The 24,797-nt window shown below is 46.4% G+C and overlaps 2 protein-coding genes and 1 pseudogene across 2 annotated transcripts in view; 2 read left to right on the plus strand and 1 right to left on the minus strand.

Annotated features, from left to right (window-relative positions):
- LOC142196919 (uncharacterized) overlaps positions 1-17,165 on the minus strand; it is a 106,000-nt gene extending 88,835 nt beyond the window's left edge. The window contains exon 1 of the mRNA XM_075266901.1: positions 16,958-17,165. Within this exon, the coding sequence (XP_075123002.1) occupies positions 16,958-17,165 (208 nt within the window). The remainder of the gene's footprint in view (positions 1-16,957) is intronic.
- Positions 1-24,797, plus strand: part of LOC142192831 (uncharacterized) — a 319,569-nt pseudogene that overhangs the window by 285,736 nt on the left and 9,036 nt on the right.
- LOC142196941 (gastrula zinc finger protein XlCGF66.1-like) lies at positions 2,137-22,831 on the plus strand. Its single transcript, XM_075266918.1, has 5 exons — positions 2,137-2,205; positions 21,993-22,138; positions 22,269-22,448; positions 22,527-22,650; positions 22,734-22,831. Exons 2-5 carry the CDS (start codon positions 22,061-22,063, stop codon positions 22,829-22,831), a joined length of 480 nt encoding a protein of 159 aa, XP_075123019.1. The 5' UTR covers positions 2,137-2,205; positions 21,993-22,060.

Below are 24,797 nucleotides of genomic sequence, written 5' to 3' on the forward strand. Positions count from 1 at the left end.
GTGTGCAGGGGCCACTATGGGACATAATACTGTGTGCAGGGGCCACTATGGGACATAATACTGTGTGCAGGGGCCACTATGGGACATAATACTGTGTGCAGGGGCCACTATGGGGGATAATACTGTGTGCAGGGGCCACTATGGGGTATAATACTGTGTGCAGGGGCCACTATGGGGTATAATACTGTGTGCAGGGGCCACTATGGGACATAATACTGTGTGCAGGGGCCACTATGGGGGATAATACTGTGTGCAGGGGCCACTATGGGACATAATACTGTGTGCAGGGGCCACTATGGGACATAATACTGTGTGCAGGGGTCACTATGGGACATAATACTGTGTGCAGGGGCCACTATGGGACATAATACTGTGTGCAGGGGCCACTATGGGATATAATACTGTGTGCAGGGGCCACTATGGGGGATAATACTGTGTGCAGGGGTCACTATGGGACATAATACTGTGTGCAGGGGCCACTATGGGACATAATACTGTGTGCAGGGGCCACTATGGGGGATAATACTGTGTGCAGGGGTCACTATGGGACATAATACTGTGTGCAGGGGCCACTATGGGACATAATACTGTGTGCAGGGGCCACTATGGGACATAATACTGTGTGCAGGGGTCACTATGGGACATAATACTGTGTGCAGGGGCCACTATGGGACATAATACTGTGTGCAGGGGCCACTATGGGGGATAATACTGTGTGCAGGGGCCACTATAGGGGATAATACTGTGTGCAGGGGACACTATAGGACATAATACTGTGTGCAGGGGCCACTATAGGGGATAATACTGTGTGCAGGGGACACTATGGGACATAATACTGTGTGCAGGGGCCACTATGGGGCATAATACTGTGTGCAGGGGCCACTATAGGGGATAATACTGTGTGCAGGGGACACTATGGGACATAATACTGTGTGCAGGGGCCACTATGGGACATAATACTGTGTGCAGGGGCCACTATGGGACATAATACTGTGTGCAGGGGCTACTATGGGGGATAATACTGTGTGCAGGGGCCACTATGGGACATAATACTGTGTGCAGGGGCCACTATGGGACATAATACTGTGTGCAGGGGCCACTATGGGACATAATACTGTGTGCAGGGGCTACTATGGGGGATAATACTGTGTGCAGGGGCCACTATGGGACATAATACTGTGTGCAGGGGACACTATGGGACATAATACTGTGTGCAGGGGCCACTATGGGACATAATACTGTGTGCAGGGGCCACTATGGGGGATAATACTGTGTGCAGGGGTCACTATGGGACATAATACTGTGTGCAGGGGCCACTATGGGACATAATACTGTGTGCAGGGGCCACTATGGGACATAATACTGTGTGCAGGGGTCACTATGGGACATAATACTGTGTGCAGGGGCCACTATGGGACATAATACTGTGTGCAGGGGCCACTATGGGGGATAATACTGTGTGCAGGGGCCACTATAGGGGATAATACTGTGTGCAGGGGACACTATAGGACATAATACTGTGTGCAGGGGCCACTATAGGGGATAATACTGTGTGCAGGGGACACTATGGGACATAATACTGTGTGCAGGGGCCACTATGGGGCATAATACTGTGTGCAGGGGCCACTATAGGGGATAATACTGTGTGCAGGGGACACTATGGGACATAATACTGTGTGCAGGGGCCACTATGGGACATAATACTGTGTGCAGGGGCCACTATGGGACATAATACTGTGTGCAGGGGCTACTATGGGGGATAATACTGTGTGCAGGGGCCACTATGGGACATAATACTGTGTGCAGGGGACACTATGGGACATAATACTGTGTGCAGGGGACACTATGGGACATAATACTGTGTGCAGGGGCCACTATAGGACATAATACTGTGTGCAGGGGCCACTATGGGGGATAATACTGTGTGCAGGGGTCACTATGGCACATAATACTGTGTGCAGGGGTCACACACTGACGGCTCCGCTATATACATGTGACTGTGACGTCATTAAAGGTCCTTTAACTTACTAGTATATTCAGCAATAACAGCAGGACCTGATCATGTGACTTGTTGACTCCTCCCACATGTGACATCATCACAGGTCCTGTAACCACGGTTACTATGCAGCGGTCCCGGCAGGATTATTATTAACCCCTTTACCTCCGGACAGTTCTGGACCATAAAGGCCTTGTGCGCATGTGCAGGTAATTCCTAGTGATGTCTCCTCTGCAGCCCCTCAGTATCACATGGCTCAGGTATATTCTAGTGTATGGGGAGGGGGCGCAGAGACCCCAATACAGAGCTCCATAGACTGTATACAGCTACCGGTACATACACTATATATATACAGCTACCGGTACATACACTATATATATATACAGCTACCGGTACATACACTATATATATATATATACAGCTACCGGTACATACACTATATATATATATACAGCTACCGGTACATACACTATATATATATATATACAGCTACCGGTACATACACTATATATATATATATACAGCTACCGGTACATACACTATATATATATATATACAGCTACCGGTACATACACTATATATATATATACAGCTACCGGTACATACACTATATATATATACAGCTACCGGTACATACACTATATATATATATATATATATATACAGCTACCAGTACATACACTATATATATATATATATATATATACAGCTACCGGTACATACACTATATATATACAGCTACCGGTACATACACTATATATATATATATACAGCTACCGGTACATACACTATATATATATATACAGCTACCGGTACATACACTATATATATACAGCTACCGGTACATACACTATATATATATACAGCTACCGGTACATACACTATATATATATATATATACAGCTACCGGTACATACACTATATATATATATACAGCTACCGGTACATACACTATATATATATACAGCTACCGGTACATACACTATATATATATACAGCTACCGGTACATACACTATATATATATACAGCTACCGGTACATACACTATATATATATATATATATATATACAGCTACCGGTACATACACTATATATATACAGCTACCGGTACATACACTATATATATATATACAGCTACCGGTACATACACTATATAAATATATATATATATATACAGCTACCGGTACATACACTATATATATACAGCTACCGGTACATACACTATATATATATACAGCTACCGGTACATACACTATATATATATATACAGCTACCGGTACATACACTATATATATATATATACAGCTACCGGTACATACACTATATATATATACAGCTACCGGTACATACACTATATATATATACAGCTACCGGTACATACACTATATATATACAGCTACCGGTACATACACTATATATATATACAGCTACCGGTATATACACTATATATATATAGCTACCGGTACATACACTATATATATACAGCTACTGGTACATACACTATATATATACAGCTACTGGTACATACACTATATATATACAGCTACTGGTACATACACTATATATACACAGCTACCGGTACATTCACTATATATACACTCACCAGCCACTTTATTAGGTACACCTGTCCAACTGCTCGTTAACACTTAATTTTTAATCAGCCAATCACATGGCGGCAACTCAGTGCATTTAGGCATGTAGACATGGTCAAGACAATCTCCTGCAGTTCAAACCGAGCATCAGTATGGGGAAGAAAGGTGATTTGAGTGCCTTTGAACGTGGCATGGTTGTTGGTGCCAGAAGGGCTGGTCTGAGTATTTCAGAAACTGCTGATCTACTGGGATTTTCACGCACAACCATCTCTAGGGTTTACAGAGAATGGTCCGAAAAAGAAAAAACATCCAGTGAGCGGCAGTTCTGTGGGCGGAAATGCGTTGTTGATGCCGGAGGTCAGAGGAGAATGGCCAGACTGGTTCGAGCTGATAGAAAGGCAACAGTGACTCAAATAGCCACCCGTTACAACCAAGGTAGCCAGAAGAGCATCTCTGAACGCCGCACAGTACGTCCAACTTTGAGGCTACAGATGGGCTACAGCAGCAGAAGACCACACCGGGTGCCACTCCTTTCAGCTAAGAACAGGAAACTGAGGCTACAATTTGCACAAGCTCATCGAAATTGGACAATTGAAGATTGGAAAAACGTTGCCTGGTCTGATGAGTCTCGATTTCTGCTGCGACATTCGGATGGTAGGGTCAGAATTTGGCGTCAACAACATGAAAGCATGGATCCATCCTGCCTTGTATCGGTAACGGTTCAGGCTGGTGGTGGTGGTGTCATGGTGTGGGGAATATTTTCTTGGCACTCTTTGGGCCCCTTGGTACCAATTGAGCATCGTTGCAACGCCAAAGCCTACCTGAGTATTGTTGCTGACCATGTCCATCCCTTTATGACCACAATGTACCCAACATCTGATGGCTACTTTCAGCAGGATAATGCAATGCCATGTCATAAAGCTGGAATCATCTCAGACTGGTTTCTTGAACATGACAATGAGTTCACTGTACTCCAATGGCCTCCACAGTCACCAGATCTCAATCCAATAGAGGAGCATCTTTGGGATGTGGTGGAACGGGAGATTCGCATCATGGATGTGCAGCCGACAAATCTGCGACTGCAACTGTGTGATGCCATCATGTCAATATGGAGCAAAATCTCTGAGGAATGCTTCCAGCACCTTGTTGTATCTATGCCACGAAGAATTGAGGCAGTTCTGAAGGCAAAAGGGGGTCCAACCCGTTACTAGCATGGTGTACCTAATAAAGTGGCCGGTGAGTGTATATATACAGCTACCGGTACATACACTATATATATATACAGCTACCGGTACATACACTATATATATATACAGCTACCGGTACATACACTATATATATACAGCTACCGGTACATACACTATATATATACAGCTACCGGTACATACACTATATATATATACAGCTACCGGTACATACACTATATATATATATATACAGCTACCGGTACATACACTATATATATACAGCTACCGGTACATACACTATATATATACAGCTACCGGTACATACACTATATATATATACAGCTACCGGTACATACACTATATATATATATATACAGCTACCGGTACATACACTATATATATATAGGGTGGGGCGGGTGTTTTGGGATAAATATAACAGTCCATGGAGTCTCATCTTCCTCTGGTTTGGTGACAGCTGGACACGTATTGGGCAGCGATCTCCACAGTGGCCTCTTCTTCTCCCAGTAGGATGTAGAGTTTCCTCTTGTCTGCAGATCTGAAGTCTGGGATGTGGGCAGAGAGTCTTTGGTAGTAGACGGCCCTCATAGCTGAGTATTTGGTGCAGTGTAGCAGGAAGTGGGTCTCGTCTTCTAGGACCCCCTGGTCACAGTGCTGGCACAGTCTCTTCTCCCGTGGCTTGTACGTCTGCCTGTATCGCCCCGTCTCTATCTCTAGGTTGTGGGCGCTCAGTCTGTATCGGCTCAGGGTCTGTCTGTGCTTGGGGTGGCGTATTCTCTCCAGGTAGGTGGCCATGGTGTAGTCCCTTTGTAGGGATTGGTACACGGTGAGTTTCTTGGAGTTATTTATTTCGTTTCTCCATTCTTCAATGTACCGCTCTCTGTTTGCCTCTGTGGTCGCCTTTATTTCGGCCTTGGTTATCATCTGTTGGAGTTTTTGGTTTGGTGGTTGGCTGCTGTTTGGTTGTTGAATGTCTGGTTTGCTCAGGTGGCTTAGCCATGCTTGGTGGTGGTAGGAGTCAGGCTTGCTCCCCTGGATGTGTGCCTGGAAAGCTAGCGCCCTCTTCTGTATGGTGAGCCATAGGGGGAGTCTGCCTAGCTCTGCCCTGCAGGCTATGTTGGTGGTGTTGCGATGGACATGTAGCAGGTATTTGCAGAACTCCAGGTGGAAGTTCTCTGTTGGGCTGGAATCCCACCTTGACTGGTCTGGGTAGGTGGCTATATATATACAGCTACCGGTACATACACTATATATATATATATATATATATATACAGCTACCGGTACATACACTATATACAGTCCTATGAAAAAGTTTGGGCACCCCTATTAATCTTAATCATTTTTAGTTCTAAATATTTTGGTGTTTGCAGCAGCCATTTCAGTTTGATATATCTAATAACTGATGGACACAGTAATATTTCAGGATTGAAATGAGGTTTATTGTACTAACAGAAAATGTGCAATATGCATTAAACCAAAATTTGACCGGTGCAAAAGTATGGGCACCTCAACAGAAAAGTGACATTAATATTTAGTACATCCTCCTTTTGCAAAGATAACAGCCTCTAGTCGCTTCCTGTAGCTTTTAATCAGTTCCTGGATCCTGGATGAAGGGATTTTGGACAAACAATTCAAGTTCAGTTAAGTTAGATGGTCGCCGAGCATGGACAGCCCGCTTCAAATCATCCCACAGATGTTCAATGATATTCAGGTCTGGGGACTGGGATGGCCATTCCAGAACATTGTAATTGTTCCTCTGCATGAATGCCTGAGGATTTGGAGCGGTGTTTTGGATCATTGTCCTGCTGAAATATCCATCCCCGGCGTAACTTCAACTTCGTCACTGATTCTTGAACATTATTCTCAAGAATCTGCTGATACTGAGTGGAATCCATGCGACTCTCAACTTTAACAAGATTCCCGGTGCCGGCATTGGCCACACAGCCCCAAAGCATGATGGAACCTCCACCAAATGTTACAGTGGGTAGCATGTGTTTTTCTTGGAATGCTGTTTCTTTTTGGACGCCATGCATAACGCCTTTTTTTATAACCAAACAACTCAATTTTTGTTTCCAAAATGAAGCTGCCTTGTCCAAATGTGCTTTTTCATACCTCAGGCAACTCTATTTGTGGCGTACGTGCAGAAACGGCTTCTTTCTCATCACTCTCCCATACAGCTTCTATTTGTGCAAAGTGCGCTCTATTGTTGACTGATGCACATTGACACCATCTGCAGCAAGATGATGCTGCAGCTCTTTGGAGGTGGTCTGTGGATTGTCCTTGACTGTTCTCACCATTCTTCTTCTCTGCCTTTCTGATATTTTTCTTGGCCTGCCACTTCTGGGCTTAACAAGAACTGTCCCTGTGGTCTTCCATTTCCTTACTATGTTCCTCACAGTGGAAACTGACAGGTTAAATCTCTGAGACAACTTTGTGTATCCTTCCCCTGAACAACTATGTTGAATGATCTGTTTTCAGATAATTTGAGAGTTGTTTTGAGTAGCCCATGATGCCACTCTTCAGAGGAGATTCAAATAGGAGATCAACTTGCAATTGGCCACCTTAAATACCTTTTCTTATGATTGGATACATCTGGCTATGAAGTTCAAAGCTCACTGAGGTTACAAAACCAATTTTGTGCTTCAGTAAGTCAGTAAAAAGTAGTTAGGGGAATTCAAATCAATAAAATGATAAGGGTGCCCATACTTTTGCACCGGTCAAATTTTGGTTTAATGCATATTGCACATTTTCTGTTAGTACAATAAACCTCATTTCAATCCTGAAATATTACTGTGTCCATCAGTTATTAGATATATCAAACTGAAATGGCTGTTGCAAACACCAAAATATTTAGAACAAAAAATGATTAAGATTAATAGGGGTGCCCAAACTTTTTCATAGGACTGTATATATATACAGCTACCGGTACATACACTATATATATATATACAGCTACCGGTACATACACTATATATATCTGAACTAGAAAGAGATTTCACATACTTCAAACAACAAATTAAAAGGAACCACAGTGACAACACAAATAAGCAAACCATGGCTGAGCCGACCAGGCTGAGGTGTGAAGCCCTGCAGAAACTAGAATGTGATTTTCATAAACTACGCCAACAAAACGCAGAATTGTGGAGAGTGATAGCAGACATGAAATCTCAGATACAACACCTCACCCAAGAGAGAGGGTCAGAGAATGAGGGGGGTGAGAAACTAAGGACAGACAACAGACAGGACCCCAACAAAGCAGAAGGAAATACAACACAGGAGAGATCAGAGCTGCTCCCCACCCAAAGAACAGAACCAGAGCTACCCCCCAACCCAAGATCAGAACCAGAGCTGCCCTCCATCCCAAGATCAGAACCAGAGCTGCCCTCCATCCCAAGATCAGAACCAGAGCTGCCCTCCATCCCAAGATCAGAACCAGAACAAACCCCAACAACCCAACCGAACAGCAGACAAGTCTTGACGAGGAGACCACCGGATCCAAATATTGTCCTGATCACAGACTCCAATGGCAAATACCTGGACACAAATAGACTGTTCCCAGGGAAAAGAGTCACCAAAATCCGCTGTTTAACAATCGAAAAAGCAAACGCTGTCATCAACGACCCTTATTTCACCAAACCCAACCACGTCATCATACACACAGGGACAAAAAACCTTGAGGCCCAGGGCCAGCACCAACAGATAGCGGGACAGCTGACCCAGCTAGCAGAGAAAGCACAACAACAGTTCCCAGACTGTAGTATCATCCTGTCATCTCTGCTCCCACGAGGAGACATCTCTGAACACATCATCAGAGATATCAATTCAGAGCTGGCATCCAAAATCCGATCAACACCAGGTATCACCCTGGCACAACACCCCTCCATAGACAAGCGTCACCTATATGATAACAAACACCTCAACAAACAGGGAGTCAGCCTCCTGGCCAAAGAACTTAAAGACATAGTGCTCAACAGAGACCCCGGGCCCATACACCAAACAAGACAAAAACCTGTGGAGAAGTCACCTTCCAGGAGTCACACCCAAACACCATACCCCCCTCAACATACAAGACAAAGAACCATGGGGGGGTTGCCTGGCTGGAAAATATCTCAAACACAACGTCTCCCCCAAAAAACTGGAAATGGGGACTACTATAAGCCAGGGCGGAAGCCACCTGTGCCATACAGAACAAGACAGAGCACAGACATGGAGGAGATAAGAACCATGTTTAGCACCCTGTGCAACACACTGCTCCAGACTGGGATCCACAACATGGCCACCAATCAGGAACCCAGCCCGTCCTCTGCAGGACAGCTCATTACAAGGTATACCCACCAAAGATGACACCACTGACTATCAGTAGCTGGAATATCCAAGGGCTGAACGCCTAAGCCTTTGGATCCAAACCAAACGATCCAGAATTTATAGACAGACTAAAAAACATAGACATCCAAATCCTCCTAGAGACATGGACCCGGGCAGAAGATGAATCCCTAACACCCATGGGCTACAAGGAATTCTCTGTCGCTGCCCGGAAAAGCAAGACTACCAAACTAGGCCGCCACTCAGGAGGCATACTAATATGGTACAAGGAGGAGCTTAAAGAACATGTGAAAGCCATCAAACGTGGTGACAACCACATGTGGATAAAAATAAGCAACTCCATCCTCAACGGCCAACACGACATCTATCTCTGTGCAGTATCCATCTATCCATCTGAGTCCACCTACCACAACCCAGACATCTATGAGGTCCTACAAAGGGAATCTGCCCAGTTCCAGTCCCAAGGCAGAGTGCTGATCTGCGGCGACCTAAACGCCAGGACTGGAACAGAGATAGACTACCTGTCCTCTGATGGAAACCTGCACATCCCGGTAGGCGAGGTCCACCACCTGGAGTCTGCACAGAGAAGAAGAAATAGCTATGACATAGTCATCAACAAGAGCGGGAGACAGCTGCTGAACCTGTGCCAGAGTCTGGGACTGTACATAATGAACGGGCGTACCAGAGGGGACACTCAGGGACGCTTCACACTAAACTCCCATGTGGGCAACAGCGTGGTGGACTATGTCATCACAGACGCAGACCGGTCAGACATAGATACTCTCATAGTCACCCCTGAGACACACCTGTCAGACCACAACCAGATCCTGCTGTACATGAGATCCACTGACAAGCCACTCACACAGCAGCCCCACCAGATTGGTCTCTACAACCTGCCACCATTCTTCAAATGGGCCAGTCACCGGGCCACCGAATACACCAATGCGGCTAACCGACCCGAAATCAAGGAACTGCTCACAAACTTCTATATGAGTTCCTACCAGCCAGACCAACAAGGGGTCACCCGAGCAGTGAAGGACTTCAGTAACATCCTGTACACCACGGCAGAACTAGCAGGCCTGAAACAGACAAAGCCCAAGAGACCGACTAACAAACAGTCTCACAAATGGTTTGACAGCGACTGCAAGGCTATACGCTGTTCTCTAAGGGCAGCCTCCAACCGGAAACACAGAGACCCCAACAACAGAGAGTTGAGGGAAGCCTACAACAATCTATGCAAGCAATACAAGGTCACCCTCAGAGAGAAGAAACAGAGGTACCTCTCCCACAAAATAGAGCAACTAGAGGACTCCCTCCAGGACAGCTCATTCTGGGAGACCTGGCACCACATGGGCACAAAGCCCAAGAAAAACTCTCTCCACATCCAAAATGGCAATATCTGGCTCAACTACTTCAGAGGTCTCTACAAAAACATCCCAGAAGAAGAACTAACTCCAGAACAGCAACAGATAATCACCAAACTGAGGGACATGGAGAAAGTCATCAAAGACTTCCAGAACCCTCTGGACTCGCCAATCACCATAAAAGATATACAGGAAAGAATTGTCCTGCTGAAAAGCAAAAAGGCCAGTGGCCCTGACGGCATCCTACCAGAGATGATCAAATACAGCTCTCCAGCAATACACGCGGCACTGGCAAAGCTATTCACCCTCGTGCTCAATGCTGGACACTTCCCCGAAGACTGGAACAAAGGGCTCATAACCCCCATCTACAAGAATGGAGACCAATATGACCCCAACAACTACAGAGGGATCTGCGTCAGCAGCACGCTAGGGAAACTGTTCAACAGCATCATCAATAACAGAATCCTCACCTTCCTCACACAACACGGGGTCCTCAGCAAGAGCCAAGCAGGGTTCATGCCAAACCACCGCACCATAGACCATATCTACACCCTGCACAGCCTCATCAAGACGCACGTCCACAACACCAGAAGAGGCAAGATATTCGCCTGCTTCGTGGACTTTAAGAAGGCGTTTGATTCAGTATGGCACCCAGGCCTACTTCTAAAACTCCTAGAGAGTGGAATAGGAGGAAGAACGTACGACGTCATCAAGAGCTCCTACACCGGAAACCAGTGCAGTGTGAAGGTGAATGGGAAAAGGACAGCATACTTCCAACAGGCCCGAGGGGTCAGACAAGGCTGTAGCCTGAGCCCAACGCTGTGGAGATCGCTGCCCAATACGTGTCCAGCTGTCACCAAACAAGAGGAAGATGAGACTCCATGGACTGTTATATTTATCCCAAAACACCCGCCCCACCCACCCCCACCCACCCCCACCCCCACCTCCCCATATAGCAGTCACCAACGAAGAGGAAGATGAGACTCCATGGACTGTTATAACCGAACCCCCCCCCCCCATACCCACCACCCACCCAACCCAACTCCCCCCCCCCACCCACCCACCCACCCACTTTACTAGCTTTGGCAATGCCAAATACCTATTCGGACGTGCCAATAAAGCATTTTTTTTTATTTGATTTGATTTTGATTATATACAGCTACCAGTACATACACTATATATATATACAGCTACCGGTACATACACTATATATATACAGCTACCGGTACATACACTATATATATACAGCTACCGGTACATACACTATATATATATACAGCTACCGGTACATACACTATATATATATACAGCTACCGGTACATACACTATATATATACAGCTACAAGTACATACACTATATATATACAGCTACCGGTACATACACTATATATATATACAGCTACCGGTACATACACTATATATATATACAGCTACCGGTACATACACTATATATATACAGCTACAAGTACATACACTATATATATACAGCTACCGGTACATACACTATATATATATACAGCTACCGGTACATACACTATATATATATACAGCTACCGGTACATACACTATATATATATACAGCTACCGGTACATACAGTATATATATATATATATATATATATATATATATATATACAGCTACCGGTACATACACTATATATATATATATATATATATATATATATACAGCTACTGGTACATACACTATATATATACAGCTACCGGTACATACACTAAATATATATACAGCTACCGGTACATACACTATATGTATACAGCTACCGGTACATACACTAAATATATATACAGCTACCGGTACATACACTATATATATATACAGCTACCGGTACATACACTATATATATATATATATATATATATATATATACAGCTACCGGTACATACACTATATATATATACAGCTACCGCTACATACACTAAATATATATACAGCTACCGGTACATACACTATGTATATATATACAGCTACCGGTACATACACTATATATATACAGCTACCGGTACATACACTATATATATATACAGCTACCGGTACATACACTATATATATACAGCTACTGGTACATACACTATATATATATATATATACAGCTACCGGTACATACACTATATATATACAGCTACCGGTACATACACTATATATATATACAGCTACTGGTACATACACTAATCAAATCAAATAAGCTTTATTGGCACGTCCGAATAGTTATTTGGCATTGCCAAAGCTAGTAAAGTGGGCGGTGAGGGGGGGGGGGAGTTGGGTTCAGGTGGGTGAGTGGTGGGTATGGGGGGGTGGGATACTGTAGTGCTCTGCAGTCGCTGTCGAACCATTTGTGGGACTGTTTGTTGGTTTGTCTTATTGCTTTGGTTGGTTTCAGGCCTGCTAGTTCTGCTGTGGTCTGTAGGATGTACTTGAGATCCTTCACAGCTCTGGTGACTCCCTGTTGGTCTGGCTGATAGGTGTTTGTATGGAAGTTTGTGAGCAGTGTCTTGCAGTGATGTTGATTGCGTTGGTATATTCTATGGCCTGGTGGTTGGCCCATGTGAAATGTCTTGGTAGGTTGTAGAGGCCGGACTGTTGGGGCTCATGTGTGGGTGTTTTGTTCCTGGTTCTCATGTATAGTAGGATCTGGTTGTGGTCTGATAGATGGGAGTCAGGTGTGATTGTGAAGTCTTCAATGTCTGACAGGTCTGCGTCTGTAATGGCATAGTCCACCACGCTGTTGCCCACTTGAGAGTTTAGTGTGAAGCGTCCTCTGCAGTCGCCTGTGGTACGTCCGTTTATTATGTACGTTTATGTAAGCCTGTCAGTGCTGGAAAAATTCAGCACCACATGGGCCCTACCCATCAACCAGAAGAAGACCAAAATCATGGTATTCCAGAAGAAGGGCCACAATAAAGCCTCCACCACCTCACAATTCACACTGAACGGCTCCACACTGGAGAAAACCAACAGCTACACCTACCTGGGGCTGGAGCTCAGCCAATCAGGAAGCTTCAAAGCAGCAATAGAAACCCTGAAAGCAAAAGCCTGCAGAACCTTCTACGCCATCAGAAGACAACTGTACCACCTCAAACCACCGGTGAGGGTCTGGATGAAGATATTTGACGCTGTCATCTCCCCGATCCTTCTCTATGGCAGTGAGGTTTGGGGCCCAGCCACCTACCCAGACCAGTCAAGGTGGGATTCCAGCCCAACAGAGAACTTCCACCTGGAGTTCTGCAAATACCTGCTACATGTCCATCGCAACACCACCAACATAGCCTGCAGGGCAGAGCTAGGCAGACTCCCCCTATGGTTCACCGTACAGAAGAGGGCGCTAGCTTTCCAGGCACACATCCAGGGGAGCAAGCCTGACTCCTACCACCACCAAGCATGGCTAAGCCACCTGAGCAAACCAGACATTCAACAACCAAACAGCAGCCAACCACCAAACCAAAAACTCCAACAGATGATAACCAAGGCCGAAATAAAGGCGACCACAGAGGCAAACAGAGAGCGGTACATTGAAGAATGGAGAAATGAAATAAATAACTCCAAGAAACTCACCGTGTACCAATCCCTACAAAGGGACTACACCATGGCCACCTACCTGGAGAGAATATTCCACCCCAAGCACAGACAGACCCTGAGCCGATACAGACTGAGCGCCCACAACCTAGAGATAGAGACGGGGCGATACAGACAGACGTACAAGCCACGGGAGAAGAGACTGTGCCAGCACTGTGACCAGGGGGTCCTAGAAGACGAGACCCACTTCCTGCTACACTGCACCAAATACTCAGCTGTGAGGGCCGTCTACTACCAAAGACTCTCTGCCCACATCCCAGACTTCATATCTGCAGACGAGAAGAGGAAACTCTACATCCTACTGGGAGAAGAAGAGGCCACTGTGGAGATCGCTGCCCAATACGTGTCCAGCTGTCACCAAACAAGAGGAAGATGAGACTCCATGGACTGTTATATTTATCCCAAAACACCCGCCCCACCCACCCCCACCCACCCCCACCTCCCCATATAGCAGTCACCAACGAAGAGGAAGATGAGACTCCATGGACTGTTATAACCGAACCCCCCCCCCCATACCCACCATCAACCCAACCCAACTCCCCCCCCCCCACACCCACTTTACTAGCTTTGGCAATGCCAAATACCTATTCGGACGTGCCAATAAAGCATTTTTTTGATTTTTGATTTTGATGTACAGTCCTAGGCTTCGGCACATGTTCAGCAGTTGTCTCCCACTCTTGTTGACAATTCTGTCTTGGCTGTTTCTTCTTGTCTGTGTGGGTTCTGGGTGGTGGATCTCACTACCGTGCGTATGTGGGTTGTCGTCAGGGGGCAGGTAGTCTATCTCTGTGCCTGTCCTTGCATTCAGGTCTCCGCATATTAGTACTCTGCCTTTGGGTTGGAAATGGACGGCTTCCCTTTGTAGGACCTCGTAAGTGTCGGGGTGGTGGTAGGGGGACCCTGGTGGGGGCATATATACTGCACAGAGATAGATGTCCTGCTGGCCGCTGAGGATGGAGCTGCTTATTTTTATCCATATGTGATTAGTTCCACGTTTGGTAGCTTTTACGTGTTCTTTGAGCTCCTCCTTGTACCATATTCGTATGCCTCCTGAGTGGCGGCCATGTTTGGTGGTCTTATTTTTCTGGGCGGGCACTGAGAGTTCCTTGTAGCCCATGAGTGTTAGGGACTCGTCATCTGCCCGGGTCCATGTCTCTAGGAGGATTTGAATGTCTATGTTTTTTAGTCTGTCTATGAAGTCTGGATCTTTTGGGTTAGATCTATAGGCTGAGGCGTTCAGCCCTTGTATGTTCCAACTACTGATAGTTAGTGATTTCATCTTCGGTGTGTAAACCTTGTAATGAGCTGTCCTGCAGAGGACGGGCTGGGTTCTTGGTTGGTTGCAGTGTGGCCAGGTATTGGTTTATGTGCATTGCTGTTGTGGCCATTGTAGTGACCGCATGCTCTATTCTCTTTATTGTCTCTATGTCGGTGCTCTGGGTTGCTCTGGTTGGCTTTTTCTTGATAGGTGGCATCTTTGGGGGGTTCTGTCTTGGATATTGGCGGTTGTCGGGTGTTATTTCCATGACTCTTTGTCTTGTTTGGTGTCTAGGCCCGGGGGCTCTGTTGAGCACTAAGTCTTTGAATTCCTTCGCTAGGAGGCTGACGCCATGTTTATTGTTGTGTTTGTCATCATATAGGTGACGCTTATCTATGGAGGGGTGTTGTGCCAGGGTGATGCCTGGTGTTTGCCTGATTCTGGTCGCCAGCTCTATGTTGATCCCCATGATGGTAGCTTCAGAGATGTCTTCTCGTGGGAGCAGAGATGACAGGATGATACTACAGTCTGGGAATTGTTGCTTTGATTTCTCTGCTAGTTGGACCAGTTGGCCCGCTGTCTGTTGGGGCTGGTCAGAGAGATCTTCTGTGCCTGTGTGTATGACAATGTGTTTCGGGGTAGTGAAGAAAGGCTTGCAAATGACAGTATTGGATTTTTCAATGGTTGGGCTGTGGATTTTCTTGACTCTTTGCCGTGGGAATAGCTTTCTTGTATTAATGTACTTGCTTTTGGAGTCTATGATCAGGACTATATCTGGGTTTGAGGTTTTCGTTGTTTGGGTTCTCTCTGAATTCCGAACACGATCTGTTTATGTGGGATCGAGATCGGTGATCTTTTCCCACAGTGCCTTCACACTGAGTATATAGTGTATACTCAGTGTGAAGGCTCCTCTGCGGTTCTATACGAATGAATGGAAGCAGCCGGCACACAGCCTTAACCCCCTCCGCGCTGGCTGCCTCCATTCATTCTAATGGGAGACTAAAGCTACTTACCTCCAGAGATGGCTGGTCCGCTGCTTCGCTGCCGGTCCAGCTGCCGTCTTCTCCGCCTCGCTGCCCCCTCCCTGCCAGGTTAGGAGAGTGTGGGCGGGTACAGGGCGGGGTGACCTGACGTCTCCCCTCCCAGTACCCGCCCACACTCTCCTAACCTGGCAGGGAGGGGGCAGCAAGGCTGAGAAGACGGCAGTGGACCAGCCATCTCTGGAGGTAAGTGGACACCAGGGGGGACTAAGTAGCCAGAGGATTAAAAAGAAAATCCTCTGGCTACTTAGTGATTCACTACACAGCATGGATTCTAACAATTGTTAGATTCCATGCTGTATAGTGAATAGGATTTCTTTTAAAATCCGATCTCCGATTAATAAAAAAAATCCCATTGACTTGCACTGAGATCGGAATTGGGATCGAGATCGGGTTTGAATGAAAAATGATCGGAAATCGGATTTTAAAATCGATCCTGAAAAGTTAGCATCGGCTCAACCCTAGCCATGACCTGTTTCTTGGTCTGTGGAATGGGCCAGTCTCTAATGGCCTGTATCTTAGCGGGCTCTGGTCGCAGTTTTCCCCCTCCCACTCTATGCCCCAAGTATTGCACCTCGCCCAGACCTATCTGGCATTTGTCTGGTCTAATTGTCAGGCCGGCCTCCTGTATCTGATCTAGAACAGCCTCAACATGATGCAAGTGGTCCTCCCACGTGTGGCTAAAGATGGCGATATCATCCAAGTAAGCACAGGCAAAGTCTCGGCATCCCTGAAGTAGCTGGTCCACCATCCTCTGGAAAGTTGCTGGGGCATTCTTCATTCCAAAAGGCATGCTTAGGAATTCAAACAGTCCGAAAGGGGTTATGAACGCTGACCTTTCCCTCCCTGCAGCGGTCAGGGGAATCTGCCAGTACCCCTTGCTGAGATCCAAGGTGGTGACATACTTAACCGCAGCGAGTTTGTCCAGAAGCTCATCAATGCGTGGCATAGGGTAGGGGGTCACTCATAGTATGGTCATTCAGTCGCCTGTAGTCCACACAAAATCTCGTACTGCCATCCTTTTTGGATACAAGCACCACTGGAGAGGCCCAGGGACTGTGCGAGGCTTGGATAACCCCTAGGGCTAGCATATCCTCCAGCTCTTTGCACATGGTGTTTTTGACAGATTCAGGGACCTGGTAAGGTGCTTGTTGCATTGGCGGGACACCGGGGGTGTCCACATTGTGTTGGGTCAGCCTGGTTTGCCCTGGTCGGGAGGAGAACGCGGCACTGTGCTGATGAAGTATATTGGACACTCCCTCTTGCTGTGCTGGGTCCAGGTGGTCCTTTAGAGGGACATCTTCTACAGTGGTGGTGCGTTGGGCCGTTTCTAGGAGATCCGGGAGGGAGTCTCCGTCTGAGCGCTCCTCAGAGGCAAGTTGGCACATGGCAATCATAGGTGGAGCCCGATCCTGATACTCCTTAATCATATTAATATGGACAGTCTTTTGTCGGAGCCCCTGCTCATCCAGTGATAAGAGGTAGTTGGTGTCATTGAGCTTTCGCAGGACTCTAAAAGGCCCTTCCCAGGTGGTCTGTAGCTTATTTTGGGGATGTGGGACAATCATAAGAACTTGTTGCCCCTCAATAAATTCCCGATAGCGTGATTTGCGGTCGTACCAAGTCTTTTGTCGAGTCTGCGCCCTCTGGACCTGCTCTTTAGCAAAATGGGCCAACCGGGCCAGCGTGTCCCGAAGCTTCAGAACATAAGGGACAACAGGAATTCCGGTATCCTCCACTGGCCCCTCCCAGTGCTCCTTGACTAAGGTTAATGGACCACGAACTTTCCTGCCATATAGCAGTTCAAAGGGGGAAAATCCAGTAGATTCCTGGGGCACTTCCCGATATGCAAACAGGAGATGTGGTAGGTACCTTTCCCAGTCTGGATCAGTCTCAGTAAAGGCTTTTAACATGTTCTTTAGAGTACCATTAAAACGCTCACATAGTCCATTGGTGGTATGGGGTGTCCTGATTGCCCGCACCCCGCAGGTATGCCATAGACACTGTACCAGTTCGGACATAAATTGGGTACCCTGGTCTGACAAGATCTCACTTGGGAATCCAACTCTGGTGAAGACAGTCACAAAGGCCTCGGCTACTTTGGCGGCGGAGATACGGGATAGGGCCACAGCTTCCGGGTATCGGGTGGCATAGTCGACTACTGTCAATATATATTGTTTCCCAGATTTACTAGGTCTAGCCAAAGGCCCGATGATATCAACAGCCACTCGTTGGAAGGGTTCATCGATGACGGGCAAAGGCTGTAAGGGGGCTCTTGGGTGGTCCCCTGGTCGGCCTCTACGCTGACATACATCACAAGTCCGACAGAACTGCGCAACAGCCTGAGAGATCCCAGGCCAATAAAACAAGTGAGTAAGCCTCCGTTCTGTGCGAGTTTTCCCTTGATGGCCAGCCATGGGAATGTCATGGGCAAGGTGGAGTAGGGAGGCCCGGTATCGCTGGGGAACAACAAGCTGTCTACAATAAGTCCAAGGTTTATCTGGAGAGCAAGCCTCTGTAACCCGGTAGAGGAGTCCATCTTCCTTAATAATCTTCTCACCACCTTCTCCTATCTGTCCAATCTCAGCCCGTGCTCGGAAACTATCCAATGTAGGGTCCGTCTCTACCTCCCTCCTAAACTGTGCTTTGTCCCAAATCACAGGATTATTAGCCCCGAGGGAAAAGTCACACACCAGTTGGAAAGTTGAGGCCGCTGGGCTGGCATCTGGCAGAAAATCCGGTCGAACCATCTTGGCTTCGGATCACTGCTCCCACAAAGTGGCAGTGTAGATTTCCAACATCGTTGTCTAACAGAACATCGGCCGGCAGCCCGCTCATCACACCAATTGCGCATCGTCTTGGTCCATAACCATAGTCAAGTTCCACGGTAGCGTTAGGAATACGTCTCCGAGTACCCCCTGCCAACTCGATGTAAAGGCCAGGGCCCTCCTCTAGGGCCTCCGGTCGAACCACTCGGGGGTCCGCTACCGTTAGGAAAGCTCCCGAGTCCCGGAATACAACAGCTGTTCGGCCATCCAGGAGGACCTCCTGCAAGTGCTTCCGCTGAGGGTTTGCGGGATGCGTGACAGAGGGCTGAATCCCATAGACCCCTGGAGGTGGAACAGATGGGTCATTCATGGAGTCATCTGGAAATGGGGCCAAACTTTCTGTCTTAGGGGTGGTTCCCAGGTAGTGAATAGGCCGGGATGCCACTGTGGCCCGTGCCCCCAAGTTAGCAGGGCAGCTACCTTGCCAATGTCCAAGCCGCCCGCACCCAAAACATCTGCGCTCTAGAGTTCTTCCAGTAGGTCGTTGTCTAGGGACAGGGTTGTTCATAGCTGGAGGCCGATGGGCAGGGGTAGAGGGTGAAGTGTAATCCGGAGGCCGGACACGAAAGGTGGGTGGCTGGCTGAAGGGTGTCTGGGAAACTGTGGTAGTTTTCTGCTCCTCTGCAAACAACCTCTTCCACTGCGGCTTGATGGTCAGGCCCTCTTCTGCAAGAGAAGCAGCTTGCTCAACTGGCTGGGTTCCGTTCCAGCACCCACTAACGGATCTCAGCAGGGCACTGGGAAAAGAACTGTTCCTTAAGTATGACTTGGAGGACCTTATCGACTGTGACAGCCCCCTCTCCTTCTAGCCAGCGCTTGCATGCTTGCTTCAACTTGTGGGCGAACATGTGGAAGGAGCTTCCCCCATTGTAAGACAAAGAGCGGAACTGAACTCGGTAGGTCTCTGGAGTGACTGCATAATACTTCTGCACCGCTCTTTTAATGGCCTCATAGTCCCGCTGACCGCTAGGGTCCATGGCTCTGAGAGCTTCTGCAGCTCCATCTCGTAGGTGCCCCACCAGATACCAGACCCAATCCTTCTCTGGGACTTCCATCAGGCGGCACTGGTGTTCGAAGTCCTGAAAATATCCATCAACATCCCCAGCCGCTTCATCAAAGGTCTTGAAGTGTTTATGGGACACATATGGTGGTTCTCTCACTGTTGGGCTAGGTGTCGGCGTTTGATTATAATTCCTCTTAGTTATCTCAGCCATTTGCATTTCATGCGCCATTTTTTCCTTTTCATGCGCTATTCTCTGTTCCTCCTTCTCGTTTTCCTGAGCCCTCTGTAACGCTCTACTCCTTTGCTCTGCAGTTGCTCCTAGCCCCAGCACTGCCAATTCCTCCTCATACAAAACAACCCATCTGCTCTTTTGGGTCTGTACCTGCCACTCCTGTATCTCTCCAGTCTCCTGGGGGAAGCCCTCCTCATGGTCGCTTTGCAGGGTCATCTCCTCCAGTGCCTCGATCAGTTGCTCTTTCGTTCTTCCCTGGTAACTCAGGTTTAGTTCCCGGGCCCTTACTTGTAGACTTGCCATAGTCCAGTTCCTATATTCTGAGGTTGTGGCTCCATTAATCGCTGGGCGGTTGTAGTCCATCTCACTGTCCGCTGTTGATCCCATCGCTGCCACCAGTTGTCACGGAGCAAAAGTATACGTCTTTCCTCCGGAAGATCTCTTGAATCAACAGGGACATAAGAGGACGGGAGACAGCAGCAATTTATTGTATTCCACAAAGTTAATAGCCGGCTGCGGTCACATCAACCGTAATAACAATAAGTCCACGGAAGTCACAATCCAATGATAGCTTTGGTTCCTTGGTCCTTTAACTAAAATCCTGGCTCTCTGCAGAGCTGTGCACAGGCCGGCTAACGCATACTAACTGCCAGCTACATACTATATACTAAGACTGTTACATCCTATATCTGTGGGTGGGAAGGGCTGAGTCACAGATCCTTCCCCCCCTCACTTATGCCAAGGAGAGCAGACTCCCTGTCCCTTTGGACAATGCACCGTCCAACATCTTCTTGGAGACACCAATCAGATAATCTCCACCCATTGTCCTCACTGGTCCTCACTAGTTAGAGGCATTTGCATACAATGTGCTAACACACTAGACCCCAATCAGCCAATTACACATTGATGTATACAACAGGTTAGAGAATACATTTCACACCAAATATATATTACACATTGCCTATAGTATAGACTCTAAACATCCCGTGACAATCAACTTCTCCCAACTGTCCAAGAGAAGTTTGGCGATCAACAATGTCTTTTCCAGCATGATGGAGCACCTTGCCATAAAGCAAAGGTGATAACTAAATGGCTCAGGGAACAAAACAGAGATTTTGGGTCCATGGCCTGGAAACTCCCCAGATCTTAATCCCATTGAGAACTTGTGGTCAATCATCAAGAGACGGGTGGACAAACAAAAACCTACAAATTCTGACAAAATGCAAGCATTGATTGTGCAAGAATGGACGGCTATCAGTCAGGATTTGGTCCAGAAGTTGATTGAGAGCATGCCAGGGAGAAATACAGAGGTCCTGAAGAAGAAGGGGCAACACTGCAAATATTGCAACACTGCATTAACTCATTCTAACTGTCACTATAAGCTTTTATTACTCATGATATGATTGCAATTCTATTTCTGTATGTGATAAAAACATCTTACAAACACACAGAAAAACCAGAGGGAGCAGATCATGTGACAAGAGAAGATTTGTGTCATTCTCAAAACTTTTGGCCATGACTGTAGTGATTACATTGTCTCATCTTCTCTCCATTCAGGTTCCTACAATATAGAATCCTCTCAGTATCTTCTATACAAGAGAATATTCCTGATTGATCCATCAAGGATGGAAAGAGACAGGAACAAGATGGCGGAAAGTCTATTAAATCTCACCCTAGAGATCATCTACCAGCTTACTGGAGAGGTGAGAGATTCTGATGATGTCATCATGACATCATTCTTATCTATAGTAATAACAGATGATATGACTGGAGAGGTGATGGACTCTGGACATGTATGTAGTGAGATTTATTAATGTGTCTCCCCATAACCAGGATTACACAGTAGTGAAGAAGACCTCTAGTGGGCGCTGTCAGGCTCCTGTGTATGATGGATATAGAGGAACCCTGAGCCCAATCCTGGGGCCTCCACCTCACCCCCTGATACAGGAGAAGATCAATGGACAGAAGATCCTAGAACTCACCAACAAGATGCTGGAGCTGCTGACTGGAGAGGTGACACTGCTGGGAATGCTGGGACATTATACAGTAACTGGAGGGGTCGGGGTGATGACTGTATCATTGTGTTGTCAGGTTCCTATAAGGTGTCAGGATGTCGCTGTCTATTTCTCCATGGAGGAGTGGGAGTATTTAGAAGGACACAAGGATCTGTACAAGGAGGTGATGATGGAGGACCAGCAGCCCCTCACATCAGCAGGTAATAGACATGACTATATACACATGGACTTCCATTATTTGTATGTACAGAATGAATTCAGTCCCTGTCTGTGTTTCCTACAGGTAGATCCAGTAAGAGGACAACACCGGAGAGATGTCCCAGTCCTCTTCTTCCACAGGATGATGATCAGGTAGATGGAGATATTCCCTATGATGTGTAGACGGGCTGTGAAGTCCTTGTGGTCAGTCTTGTTGTATCCAGCAGTATTATATGGTTATATACATGGGCGTGTGTCATTGAGCCGCCATCTAATATGTTTATCCGGCTTCTCACAGACCTGCAGCTACTGTCAGGACATCTTTCATCTTCATGCGGATTAATGATCTAGAACATTCTCTGTGACTTCCCCATTTGTCCGGTGACTTTTACATTATTTGTTTCCCAGATTTTCCATCAGGATAAAGATGTGAGTGACATGAATGCTATATCTATGAGAATAAAGGAAGAGCCCTATGTGAGTGGCGATGAGGAGTGTGAGGAGGACATTCCTACAGGGACCCGCCCAGGTGAGGAGTCACCACTATATAAAGCACAGAAGGGTCACTGATTCTATTCAGACATTGTTTAGACTATTTGTTGTTCCCCGATTCAGGTAAAATACTAATAATACCTGAATATAAATGTGATACCGCTATAGGGGGTAATAAATGTAGTATAGAATAGAACGGACAGCAGGAATATGGACTTGACATCGATGTGAACGAGGCAAATTTCTTCCTCACCGGCTGTCAGTCCTCGTGAAGGGAAAGAATTTACCAGAATTATATAGCAGATTATTTCAGGGGGCGGAAAAATAATCCTCCTGCTCGATCTTCAGGCAGATTCCACCTCAGAGCTCTATGGAAATAAATGGGAGGTGGAAAATCCGGCCTGGCCAGTAAGGAATCTGATGGAGATTCAGGGGCTGATTTGGTAAAGCGGAAAAATTCTTCTTCTGAATTCCTGAAGCAGCTTCTACAAATGTCACTGTGTAAACCTCACCTTAGACCCCAATCACACTATGGAATCCGGACTAGAAAATCTGTTCTGTACATCAGTCACATTTCCCAGCCCGAACTCTGTCCACACACCAGGACTCCCCATATCTTAGTGATCTATGACGCTAGGAGTCCCCGCTTCCTTGTGACTCCACAGACCCTACTACATACTGTATGGGACAACAGATCCGCGGTGAGTTCAGGCTGGGAAATCCAGCAGATGTGGTTTGGATTGTATTGTGTGTATGGGGTGTAATACAGTAAGATTTATGGCGTCCTACAGTATTATTCCACATAAGTGGCCATAGTTAAGCAGTCATGGATTGTGTTCCTGTGGTTTGGGCTCTGAGACTTATTTCACTTTGGATTCTTAGAAGAGACGTCCAGATAAGACGATCTATATCAGGACAGGACAACTAGTAATGTAGTCAGAGGCCTGAACTTACTGGTACAAAATAAGAACCTTAATGTTAGGTCCTAAATGTGGGTTCTGTTGGGATAAGACAAAAACATTGCCAAAATAAGGCGAGGCTACCAAAAGAATATAGAAACAATATATCAAAATGTTATTAAAGTGATTAAAACACAGACACACATAGCAACAAGAGGAGGGAGGAAAAACACATCCAAAAGACCATGCGTGTGGAAAAAATGGCGTTCAAAACAATCAATAGTTAAAAGGGTTTAGAAGTCCAAGTAGGAAAGTGCATATATACACAAGTGATATACATAATATATATGATGAGGCCAGAGAATGCGAAACGAATGTCGGGGCACGTCTAATGAAAGATTATGAATGATAATCTGTTTTCCCTTAGCCCAAACAGCAGCACAACTGGGGTATTCCTGCCCCTATGAGCTGTTAGGACAGGTGGAATTTTTAATTACCTAACAGCTTTGACCCCTATAAGAGGCCGGAAGACCAACTCCCCATTGTGTTAGTAACAAGTATAAGTACAGCGTATATTTCACAGAAATAATCATAGTACAGAAAATTTGTACAAATTTAGAGCATAGGGAGGGAGCCTTGTGCTGCTGTTTGGGCTAAGGGAAAACAGATTATCATTCATAATCTTTCATTCCCCCTACGCCCAACAGGAGCACAACTGGGGATTTAGCAAGTATAGCTCAGCCCTAGGGTGGGTGATC

Source organism: Leptodactylus fuscus, chromosome 1, assembly GCF_031893055.1.
Source record: "Leptodactylus fuscus isolate aLepFus1 chromosome 1, aLepFus1.hap2, whole genome shotgun sequence".
In the NCBI taxonomy this organism is placed as follows: domain Eukaryota; kingdom Metazoa; phylum Chordata; class Amphibia; order Anura; family Leptodactylidae; genus Leptodactylus; species Leptodactylus fuscus.

Bases quoted from the DNA above. Each gene is read 5' to 3' on its own strand.
- LOC142196941 (XM_075266918.1), top strand. From the start codon at position 22,061: ATGGAAAGAGACAGGAACAAGATGGCGGAAAGTCTATTAAATCTCACC. The intron at 22,139-22,268 runs GTGAGAGATTCT...CCCCATAACCAG, and splicing joins TCTACCAGCTTACTGGAGAG to GATTACACAGTAGTGAAGAA. The intron at 22,449-22,526 runs GTGACACTGCTG...TTGTGTTGTCAG, and splicing joins TGGAGCTGCTGACTGGAGAG to GTTCCTATAAGGTGTCAGGA.